Source organism: Centrocercus urophasianus, unplaced genomic scaffold (assembly GCF_019232065.1).
Source record: "Centrocercus urophasianus isolate 14NV4802_14NV808 unplaced genomic scaffold, USGS_Curo_1.0 seq_10, whole genome shotgun sequence".
Taxonomy (NCBI): Eukaryota; Metazoa; Chordata; class Aves; order Galliformes; family Phasianidae; genus Centrocercus; species Centrocercus urophasianus.
The window spans coordinates 23,221,236-23,233,801 of NW_024884142.1; the positions used below are offsets into that span (position 1 = coordinate 23,221,236).

General features: G+C 38.2%; 1 protein-coding gene across 1 annotated transcript in view; it reads left to right on the plus strand.

The window, feature by feature from the left end:
* Positions 1-10,332, plus strand: part of KCNQ5 (potassium voltage-gated channel subfamily Q member 5) — a 260,391-nt gene extending 250,059 nt beyond the window's left edge. Inside the window, exons 13-15 of the mRNA XM_042824645.1 lie at positions 5,236-5,367; positions 6,080-6,206; positions 6,607-10,332. Coding sequence (XP_042680579.1) covers positions 5,236-5,367; positions 6,080-6,206; positions 6,607-7,548 — 1,201 coding nt within the window. The 3' untranslated portion in view covers positions 7,549-10,332. The remainder of the gene's footprint in view (positions 1-5,235; positions 5,368-6,079; positions 6,207-6,606) is intronic.
* The last annotated feature ends 2,234 nt before the right edge of the window (positions 10,333-12,566 follow it).

Sequence of the window (12,566 nt, forward strand, 5' to 3'; positions counted from 1 at the left end):
AGCTGGTAAGGCAGTTTCTAATTCTCTTCTGCAAGCCAAGGCAGCTTGACAGATCACTTGCAGATGTCTGTTTCTACCATCTTTCCAATCTGCCTGGAAATGACCTCACAGAACGTGTCAGATACCAGTTCCATGCCCACAGCCACTGCGACGGGCTACTTAAATGTCACTGCTGTGAACCATCTCTTGTCAACAGTGCTTCAACAGGTGACAGAAATCCTTATATACTGTGAGCGTTCAGCTACAAGGCAGACCTGTTCCTCTGAATGGAAAAGGTTCAAATTCGGAACAGTCAGCATATATTTTGGCTCTGGTGCCAAAGATGCTTGTCTGGGATGTTGCATTTTAAACAGACTGGTTGAATCCTGGCTCCAAGTGCACCTTGCCACTGTACTGGCAAATGATACTAATGGCCATCTCATTCTTAATACTGTCCAAATTCCTTAAAACTTGATATTTTAGTACTAGCTGAATTATTGGGGCTTCTTTTCAAGGACACCACTGAATTGTTTTCAGTGCATCACCCGCATCTTTTCACAGAATCTCAGAATAACTGAGGTTGGCAGGGACCTCTGGGTCCACCTGGTTCAAGTTCTGCTCAGGTTCTCTTGGTAGTTATCAGCTCTAATGGAAAGGCGCTGAATTCAAAGGCCATTGCTGGCAAACTTCCTCCACAGGATCATCTGAAGAAATTTTCTAAAAATATCAAAGATGCAGCAGTCTCATTGTTTCAGTAATGCACTATTCAACCAGTAATGGTAAACTTATTAGATTATCTCCAATTTTGTGTACTCCGCTTACTGAAGAATTCATTTCACCAATGGGTTGAGAAGAATTTTGCATTTCCACTTGCTGTCAGCCAAGAATCTGTACCATTTCTCCCTGCAAATGTTAGTATATCATATCTTTCTTCAATAACACATCTTTATTTGAGATATTTAAAGTATAATAAGCAATATTCTTCAGACTTTTGTTAACCTTAACCTCCCAAATTCAAGAGACTGATAATTCAGTTTGTCAGATAGCTGATACTCCTCTTTCTTGTTATTCAGAGTGTCTGTTACCTGACCACACTGGGATCTATGCAAACATCTGAAGAAGGATCTGAGACACTACATAGTAACTGTAGAATTTCAAGATGATAGCATCTGTCCATATGGAAACTTTGTCCCTCATTTTGAAGTTTGTTTTTAGCATCGGCTTTGAATTGCAAAGGAACAGGGGAGGGTGGAAGCTTTCCTTTCATGCTAGTATACAGGAGCAGATGAGGACAGAAGGTACTTGAATAGCTTCAATCAATAGAATACAAAAGACCTCAACAGCACACAGTAGAATCCATTCAGCTACATCACCTTCAGAAAACAGGACTCCCAGGTGGTCCTACTGAAGACCCATTGCACAGAGCTGCCCATAACCCTTCAAGCTGCCCACCTCCTTTCAAAGCTCCCCAGCTGAGCCTTCCTCAGTACAGATTTTGTGCCACTCCTTCCATCCCCTTTACTGCAAACTCTCCATTTGCCTCCAACCTAAGGCAGTAGGAAAATTAAGGAAAAACTGCTCTGTGCATTTGTAAATGTTTTTGAGATGAGCAGTGCATTTTAGATGAGAGATGCATCTAACTTCAGGCCAGCAAGAGTCCTGCTCCCTGCAGATGCAAGCTGGCCTCCAAGAGCAGTGCACAAAAGCAATTCTTGCTAGCTAGCTTCTTTGTCAGCAGGTTTTGTTGCACTAATCAACTGGCTGTAGCCTTGCTGTGAGCAAAAAGCTGTTCATATCCTGCTATCAGAGCTGTTGGAGACTCAGCTCTCACTGTTAGTTCACATTTAGTTCACAAGTATAGAAGAGAGACCAAGACTAATTTGTTTCCATATATGGTAAAATCTCTGATCATTTTTCATAGCATAAGGCTCTAAGATTTGTAATACAGAACAACAGAAATGCTGAAATTATTGTATTATTTATGAAACACAAAATTAGAAAGAATAAATAAATATGCAGTAGGGAATAACTGCAAGGGCAGGAAGAGGAACTTGTTGACCTAAGAGGTCTTTTCTCTCTTTAACTCTAGTGATTGCACAGATGTATTTTCATTTGTTGTTAATAGGAAATAATAATAAATTTAGCTAAATATAACGAAACATGAGAATTCCTGAGCTGATAAGCTGTGCAGCTGAATAGTCATACATATTTAATAGTAGAAGAAGGAAAATATGATTTTCTATTTATCTTGAGTCTTGGAAATGTTTCTGCTACCTCTACAAAAAGTCATTGTGTTGTTTCAGAATCCTCTGCTTCTTTTCAATCCCAATGCCTTGTGTATTTTCTGCACAATGTGTTTCAGCATTTCAACAAGGGTCTTTGATGAGTCTTTGGGTACTACAGCATTGAGCTTGGGAGAAAGCAATGTCTTTGGCTTTTAGGCAATGGGTTTGTACAAGTTAAGGCTCCAAAGAGGAGATGGTATAGACCCAGATGCCCTACACATAGTGAATCTAACTCATCACCACCTATGTCTATTTTATCTTCCCTGTATTGGATCCAGATATCTTCTGCATGTTGCAGTTCAGAGTTATCTAGCAAGCTAAGAATAGTGGGATGGAGGAATCGACACAGCTATATCTGTGTGTATCTGTTTTCCTGATATAGAGAGTAAGCAAACAAACTGTGGGTATTTCATGGGCAGAATGACCTACCCAAATTTAATATTTATGGCAGGACTTGTATATGAGTTTGCCTGCAATCCTAGTGCAGTGATGCTCCATTTCCTCCTGAGATGGTGGCAAGACTGACAGGATATAGGCTCAAAAAACAGCATGCATATGACAGGGCTGCAGGGATGGTTAGAGATGTTATGACTTGGTGCCAGTCTCAGTGCATTAATGGTAAGCATAATACCTTTCAGTGATGTAAGACATGGCGTGAAAAGAAAATCAAATGCAACAAATGCAAGTAATGTATGCAACTTGCAAATTCAGGCAACACTGTAATTCTCTATCAGTACCGATCATGAAGGTCAGGCAAAAATTGCTATTCTAACAATTAACAGGACATGTTGGTCTAATTCAACAGAAAAGAATGTTTTTTTTTTCTGCTCTCTGGATGCATCATTGAAAAAGGCTACAATTTATGGCTAATTCTCACCAGAAAAACAGTGGTGCTGATGACTGTGACAGGTTTATAGAACAGCATGTCTTCTGTCACATTATATTTGAGTTATAAAAACAACACATTCCAGCATGGCATACAGTGATTTAAAAATAGAAACAACGTTTTAAAAAACGGTGAGACGTGCACAGTTTTGTTCCTCTGGGTTAATTCTTACTTTAAGTTACTGCTGCTATGTCCGCGCTAACAGGGATTGCCAGTGGCAACTCGATTCGTTTCTGACGAGTCTTTTTTGCCCCCGTGTGGTGTAGCTGGAAAAGACACACCATGCTATCTATGTTCTGATTGCTTTCTCTGTCCCTACTGTTGGTAGCCTAGAGAATATGAGTAATTTTTGCTCATATTCCCTTTTATTTGTACAGGTGTGTTGCCCACCTTCACTTTTAACACAGAGTAGGTCCCTTTTTTTTTTTTTCCAGAAGCACAAATGAAGGAAGCTCAAAAGCTTTTTATTCTCAATTCAACTGCTATTTTTGAATACGCTCTGTATAGTTGTAATAATTTTTCCAAATGGGTGTTCAAAGCTATCAAGCTCAATTAGATAGTTATTTCTAGATACTGAAAGACATTTGAGCTTTGTAAGTTGAGAGTAAATAACTATGGAGAATCAACTGAATTTAATAACCACGGAGCAGTTGCTAGGCTCCATTGCTGAAAGAGTTCGTGTTTCATGTTCGTAATTAACTCACAGGCTTTTAAAGTGCCAGCTTTTTATAAGCTTTTTTCTTCTTTTTTTTTTTCGCAGTTTATGTAAAATTGTATGTATTTGAAGTAAAAAGAAGTAAGCAATGAGGGTCTGTTTCAAACCCTGCAGAAGTTAATTTAGATGGCATCACATGAGCTAATACCTCAACCAGAAGCAGCATAGTTACAACTTACCATGCTGCTTTTGGGGCTGTATTTGATTTCTGAACATTACAATACAGGAAGTTGCTATAAACCTGCAAAGTGGTGATGAAGGGTTTTCTGCACATTGATTAAGATTCTATAGTTGTTAATAAAAAATAGTTGTCTGCCTCTTTCCTTTTGAAATCACACAGTTCTGGTATATTACATTTTCTTTACTTATTCCATTAATTCACCAATTTTGCTTTTCTAAGAGGTCTGTATTTTTCACTTTTATCAAGAGCATGAGGTAAAAAATGAGGTAAAAAATCATCTAAACTGAGAGAATAATAACAAAAGAACAATACTTTCTTGTATGTCAACTACATCATTTATTCTTCATAACCTGAGTAAAGAACCAGATTGCAGGAGATTGTGCTGCCAGATTGTTACAAACAGAGCGCCCTGCCATCATCTGACAGCTAAAAGGAAAAAAAAAAAAAAAATCCACATCCCACCTTCAGAGACTTCCAGATGACAAAAGGCACCAAAATCTATTAGTCTGGAAAAAAGGAAAGTGCAGCATCATCATCTGATATATTTAAAACTTTGTGGAGATCAGTCCTGAAATGTCAAGGTGATGGACTACTCTTAACAGGCCTTTTCCATTTTAATTTCTGAAATCAGAATCATATTTCAAGTTAGTGGCAAGCAATCTCATTTTAACTGGCAGTTACCAGAATGGGAAATAACAACCTGAGTGCTGTCAGAAAAGGCTGATATTATTTGGAAGCACATTTGTGCATAATACTGAAATGAGTGGAGGATAACCAATAATCTGACTCCATGCATCATAATGTCTGTCCCAACCATGCAAAGTAGGATTTTCCTGACATTCCACTCAAACACTACTACAGGATGGTGTTTGGTTTTTTTATTGATTTTTATTGTCCTCTTACAGTTACTAAATGCATATCATAATAAACACTGTCATCTGCTCACTGTCAGTCGCTTTCCAAATTTGTCATTTCTATTCTTTCAAATTTGTGATACAACAATCAAGCTTTTCATTCCATAAAGAGCTACTTGGTGGACATCCCATTTCTACAAAAGCATCACAGAAAACTGTAAAGCTGTACTGAGAATATCTTAAAAGAAATTATCTGACAATATTTTGACAGTAGAAAATATTGCATTGCTTTGTAACCACTTTGAAAATTAATCTGTGAAATGCTTCTTCCCCAGAATTATGAAATTTCATGTTGCAAAGAGAAAGTTTAAGGAAACACTTCGTCCATATGATGTCAAAGATGTCATTGAACAGTATTCAGCGGGTCATCTAGACATGTTGTGCAGGATCAAGAGTCTTCAGTCACGGTAGGAAAACAGCAGTTTCTGCTCTGAGTAGGCATCTTGTTGTAACATTTGCTGTATAATTAATATTGATAACATTTAACATTTCTGTGTCATATTTGAGTACAGATTGCCCATCCATGCTACAGCCCAGCTGTGTTCAGAACACAGCCGAGACAGAAACTAAATTGTGTGTGAAAACACACAAAAGTGCATGTATCTAATTTTCCGCCAGAAAATGAAAACCTGAATGATAGAAAAGGTTATCCTTTATCTGAAAAGTTCTTTCATAAATGAGGAACATATGCTGTCAGAAGGATTAAGTTAACATTGCTAACTTCCCTTTTCCCCAGACATTCTCTTTTCACACTAAAGAAATTGTGGACTACATCTAAAGCATAGGATCAGAGAAATCATGTTCTCAGTTCCCAGCAGTAATAAAATGACTGTTGCACTGTGTGTACCCCAGCAATTCCAGCTCCAGCTCTCTCAGTTGGTGGCTAATTTCTAACTCCCAGTTAGTGCCGACATAAAAGAAAAGCTTTCTGCAAGATTATGTCAAAATGTTCCAAAATCTCTCATTTTTTCCTTTATTTTCTAATATAATTGAGTTTAGTTTCTTTCTCAGGTGCTCTTCTGAAGCGCTGTCATTTTAATACTCGGTGTCTGGATAGAGCAAACACTTCCACACTGCACCATTTTCAGGAATCACAGCAGCTTTTAATTTCTCTTACAGTGTTGACCAAATTCTTGGGAAAGGACAAATCACTGCAGATAAAAGAAGTAGAGAAAAGAATACAGCAGAGAATGAGACAACTGATGACCTCAGCATGTTAGGGCGTGTAGTCAAGGTGGAGAAACAGGTAGAGTGATTGCCTGTGCCTGTGGTTTTGTCTTGTTCTGTTGCTCTTGACTTTTGTGTATTTTATTACCAGTTTCAAATGCAAACTAGCTTTCTCTGATATCTGCTTCCTATATACAATGACATAAAAGATATATGAATCATATTACTTCAACTGTGTTCCATGTACAGAAAAATAAGATTGAAAAAATTGCAAGTTAATGATTTTTCCCCTTTTTATCAGCTTGCTTATGAAAAACTTGTAGCTAGAAGGCTTTTGACATTATTTTTCATGAGTCAATAGCTTGTATCAAGCTCCTAACATTTTTCTCTTCAGCAGTTTCATTTTCCTTCTGCTTGGGTTCCAAACATTTCAAAATGATATTCTGCATTAATCTTAAGCTTTTCCTCTTCTCCTGTAGGTACAATCCATTGAGTCAAAACTGGACTGCCTGTTAGATATTTATCAACAAGTCTTGAGAAAAGGCTCCGCATCAGCGCTCACTTTGGCTTCACTTCAAATGCCACCTTTTGAATGTGAGCAGACTTCTGATTATCAAAGTCCATCCGATAGCAAAGATTTGTCTAGCTCTGCACAAATCAGTGGATGTGTATCCAGATCAGCTAGTGCCAATCTGCCTCGTGGCCTACAGCTAATACTGACACCAAATGAATTTAGCACTCAGGCTTACTATGCTATTAGTCCTGCTATGCATAGTCAAGCAACGCAAGTGCCAAATGATGGACATGCAACAGTTAACAACACATCAAACCAAATAAACCAGGCAACTAAGCCAGCAACTCCAACAACACTGCAAATACCACCTTTCTCATCAGTGAAGCATATCAGTAGGCCTGAGCCCGTTCACATTATTCCTGTAACCACACAGGAAAATATTTCTGATGTCACCGCTTGCCTTGTTGCATCAAAGGATAACGGACAAGTCGCTCAGCCCAGCACAACCAAGGATCTCACGTGGAGAAAAGGACTGGATACAGAAGGGGAACCTTTGCTCTCAGTTAAACCTGTGGTGCAAATGGATTTAGGAAAATCTTTATCTATACAAAACCTTATACAATCAACAGAAGAACTGAATGTACAGATTACTGGCAGTGACTCCAGTGGTTCAAGAGGTAGCCAAGACGTATACTCCAAATGGAGGGAGTCAAAATTATTTATAACTGATGAAGAGTTGGAGACAGAGGCAGGAACAGAGACTACTGAAGCCATCTCTCGCCCACTAGTGGAAACAACTCTCTCTACTGACTCTCTAAGGACTGGAATATCAAGATCATCTCAAAGCATTTGCAAGCCAGGGGACGGTACAGAAGCACTCAGTCTGCTCCATGTCAAACTTAAATAACAGCTTGTAGGCTTTCTTCATTGGCTGAGTCATTCCTCTAGTCATACATATCATAGCATGAACTATTTTGAAAGCCTTTTTAATGAGATAAAATCACAAAAACAGGATGAATCTGAAAAGCAGTTGAATGAGCCCATATCTTCTAGTTGCATGAAAATGCATGTTCAAGTGATGGCTAAAATTCAGATTTATACCTACAGTATGGCAGCCTTTCATGTAGTACAGTAGGTTTAAATAATGAATTGCCTACAAAGCTAATGCTGCAGGATGTATCAAAAAGCAAAAATTTGAGCATTTAGACCTAGTGCCGTTTCCACAGGGCGAAAGTAAAAATTGTAAGATTTAAAGCACTTTGCTTCTGAACTAATTAAATATATATATATATGTCCTGATTTAGATGATAGTTTATGTTTACAACAAAGAATTATCTACAGCTGCTAGCAAGGTACCAAGGAAATCAGATATACGGGATTAGAAATGGCTGCCAGTTGCAAGATACACACGTTAGCTCATCAGTAATTAATTATTTTTAACTCTGAAAAGCAGTATGTTAATGTATCCATCTGATTTTTGATGATTTAGTGTTGTGGCAGAGTACCCGACACACCGCTACTATCACATTGTTCTTTACAATGAGAATGTTTTATTGTTACGAAAGGTTTGTATTCTAAGCATCAGGGCTGGCCTCAGAAAAGGGAATCTCTCCTTTTTCCAGACTCACTGAGGAACTGTCTTGTGCATCTGAAACATTTTGGCAGCAGTATGTGAGGCAAAGATGCAGGCACTGCTCTCGTTGAAGAAGCAGTATTTCATTCATTTGAAAATCTGACAGTCTTCATTGGGGTCACAACCTGATGCCATGACAGTAGTTTGTGAGGCTGGGGAGTGAGGGAAAAAGGGGAACTGAAATGCAGAGTGAAAGTAAAGATGACAACACAGGGAAGAGGGAAAGACAACACAATCGATGAAGAAAAAGGAATAAAGATTGAGATGGGCAGGAAGGGAAATTATCCGAGAAAATAAAAGAAGGAAAGTAAAGAGAGAAAAATATATATTTTTTTAATTCCAGCCTTTTAGACACAGATAGTGAGTGCTATTTCAAAAGAAGCCATTGGAGGCAACCAGAAATGGAAATGGAAGTAGGAAAAGAACATTCACTGAAAAAATTGAAGGCAGTTGTTTTGTTTGGGTTTTTTTTGTTGTTGTTGTTGTTGTTTTTTAATTTTTGTGTGTGATTTTTGTTTGGTTTTGCTCTTTTTTTCTTTTTTTCTTTTTTTTTTTAATAAAATAAAATGTGAGGAGGAGAGAATTTGATCTGGCTTTTATAGCTTGGTCCCAACCGCAGTCATTTCTTACAAGGTTTCCAGTAGAGGACCTTCAGACTCTTTCCTCCTAAAACCTGAGGCTTAAAATTCAAAAATTCAAAGTCAACATCAGACTGAGCATTCCTGCTTGATACATCCTCTTTTTTCTTATCCTACCTGCACTTTGCTTCTGCTGAGATGCAGAAGCAGTGTTAGTGCCTATCTGCACATCCCCAGCAAGGCTTCACCACTGGAAGAACCCACGCAGAGCCTAACCAGGCTTTCATTTTTCCCAGCTGAACAAGGTTTCTGTGTGTTGCCTCCCCCCATATTCATACCCTACCTGCACCACAACCTTGTAGACAACCTGACTTGGGCTCAGCTTCCTTCTAGCAGCAGGAACAGTGAATGTATGGGGGTGCCAGTGCCAGCTCACTCAGGGCAGTGTTTTCTCAAGGCCCAGACCTGCTGGGAACTTACTACGTACATCAAAAATGTCACTCCAGTCTTAATCATGGCTAAATGCTGTAGATTGTATTGTGAAGGACTTGATCTGTTTACTATGAAACCATTGTAATTTCTGCTTCCATATTTCCTTTACAAAAGTATTCCTGGATATTACATGATAACCTTATTATGTGAAAGTACATGCAAACTGTAGAGTGTATATATTGTGTCATTATGTGGGGTCCATGGATGGTACACTGTGCTCCACGGCTCACACCAGAGCAAACTTCAGCTGTTAAATCCTGAAAGACGCCTTGAAGCACAATTTACTCACCACTGATTTGCCATATAATTTACCACGTTCAGCCTTTCCTGTTTTCTTTAATGTGCAGTCTGGTTATACAAAGACCTGCTTACAACAGTAATTTTGCGAGGATAAATAGATCTTTTCCACATTTGCATTCATTTAACTTATTTGAATGTCTGCAGTTCATCCAGGCGTATTTGAAAGTTTAAAGTACAATTCAAAATTTTAAAACTTACAAGTTTTTAGGCTTTTTTCCTTTTTTTTCTGAGTGGTTCATGGTGCCTTTCTTGCCTTTTATATGAAGCTTCCTGCCAGCCTAAGCATACACCCACCCTTAGGTTCAGCTCAGGAGCACGACATGAGGCACATGACAACATGCATCAGTAACAAAACTCTCTTCCCCTCCTTGATGGGACAGAAAACTGAAGGCACCATGAATTGGCCTGCAATCTTCCACCTTTGCCTCCATGAGCCGATCACTGCCTCCCACTGAGCCAGGAAGGAGGCAGTGGGAGGACTTAGCTTTGGCTCTGACTGTACACATCCAGTACCAGAAGCAGGGCCTTGGGTTTTGCTGATAATTTATCTCACAGAAACTTGGTATTTTTGCCTTAAATGACATGCTTGAGTCCTTCTAATTTTAAGTTAATTTATTTAATACAATGTTGTGCACAAAAGAATGAATTCTATAAATTATGTATGAAAATGTTAATGTCTTTACAAAGTAATAATAAATCTAGAATATCATATCTTTTCAAATCATGGTTTAAAAACCTGATTTTTTTTTTTCTTTTATGCTCACCATTATTATTTTTGTAGCTGCAAGTCTTATCATATAGGATTTTTTTTTAACATAATATTGATAGAAAATAGAAAGAGTAGTGACTATATGAAATTATGGAGAGGAAGAATTGTTTGTTTGGATTTTTATAAGCTTTTCTCATATTTTATCATCTGGAATTTCCTGTTTCTGCACTCTCTCTTTAAATGACAGTGTCATGACTGACAGTCATTCATTGATTTCACAAAAGAATGACCTGTCTGGCTTTTCAAGTCTTGTCTTGAGCTGCTTATTAAATTCAAGCTCATGATAGCTAATAAGAATTTCTTATGATTAGGGACAGAGGACAAAATTTCTTCTGACTTGCAATCCATTAGAGGGTTGCTGAAGAGAGAATTTGAACCTAGTAAAAGCTTCAGGAATTAAGCTTTATCCAAATAACTGTTTTCTGATCAGTATGTTTCTTGTATTCGATTGAAGAGAGAACCAAAAAGAATAGTTTTGATGATTATTATTTCTTTAAGAATTTGTATTTGTTCCTGGCTTACATGATCTATACTTTTTATTTAAATATGAATATAGTGTTTTAGCCTAGGATTCAAGATTACAAAGATCATACACTTTTATTCACAGTGCCCACGGTTGTTACATATTTTCAAGTTAATCTATCACTATCTAGAGTGACTGCTCTCATTACAGCATGGTGATGAGCAATTCACCTGCTCTTCTGCAGTAAGTCAAATCATACTGAATTGCTGATGTAGTAGAACATCCGAAGTAGAGTAGTATTTCTGGATTGAGACCTGCAATCCTTACTCAAGCAAAAATTCTACCGAATTCAGTAAGAATTTTTCTTGAATCGAGAGCTCAGATTCAAATACTTACCTTGTTGGGCATCTGTTTAAAGTGAAGATGGTAATATTCCAATTATTTCCTGAGGAAAGTAATACTTAGCTGAATATACCCATGTCACATTGACTATATAAGAGATAACGCACAAAGTACCGATGTAAAAAGGGAAGAAGGAACATTTTAAAAAAGCACATAGGAAAGGAAAATAATCATAAAAGAGGAGTAAGGGGGAAAAGAAATATAACAGCAAAGGAATTAAAAAAAAAAAAAAAAAAATTTAAAGACCTGAGGCTAAATTCATCCTTGGATGGCTTCACTTGACTTCAATGAATTCTCTACCCAGCTGGGTGAAGTTCAGCCTTCGCTGAGATAACCAGGCTCAGTTCCACTGACCTTCAAGGAACTGAACCCACCTATACCAGGAATGAACTTGCCTCTCTGGGCCAACTTTTGTCCTGACTCACATGTCATGCAATCCTTTTGGATTATCTACAGAATCATTAGGTTTGAATGAGATACAGGTCAGAAAAGAATTTGCCCCAGATACTTCTGCTTCAGTTTTTTGTTTTTTTTTTTTCAAGTGTGTTAATCGACTTAATTCAAATGGATTACAACATCACACAAAGTGCTGTCACTGTCTAAAAACTGGTTTTTGAAATAAGAATTGTGCCCCTCAGGGTCAGTGGAAGCATGTAATATTTTCCTGTTTGTTTATCTGGACGCAGATGTGGCTGTACCCTGAGCTATGCACAGGACAATTCCAGACATACACAACATCACCTGCTATTGGAAGCATTTTTTACTTCTTTGCAAGATAAAATGCCAGTTTGGCAACAGGGTAAGGGCATATGAAAGCTGTTACCACTGACCCTGCAGGGGCATCAGCCAGTACATTACAATGTTAATTGTAACTTCTTGACAAAGTTGAATCCATATTGTTGTTAATAAAAATCATTTGGAAAGTACCACTCATGCTTCGTCTGCGAGTGCTTTTTGTGGTTGTTCTTTACATTAAAAAACTACATCTTTTTGTGGCAAAATACCACAAAGGAAGTTTGCTGATGTAAAATATGGACCTAACAGCCTGATACACCCAGATTCTGGTACCCATTTGCAGCAGAACTTACTGAAGTTTTGGAGGCAGCAGTTCAGGATTAGCTGGGCTGTGAAGCAGGCAGTGTGTGAGGAGCCCGCAGCAGCTGCCCTGCCTGCTGCACGAGGCCATTGGGGATGCACTGTGTCAGGTGGGTGCTGCAGCGTGGCCTTCCTTGCCTGGCTCTTTCTGCAGTGAACACGAATGCTGAGTTTTCTACGTTTTTAAGGTTTG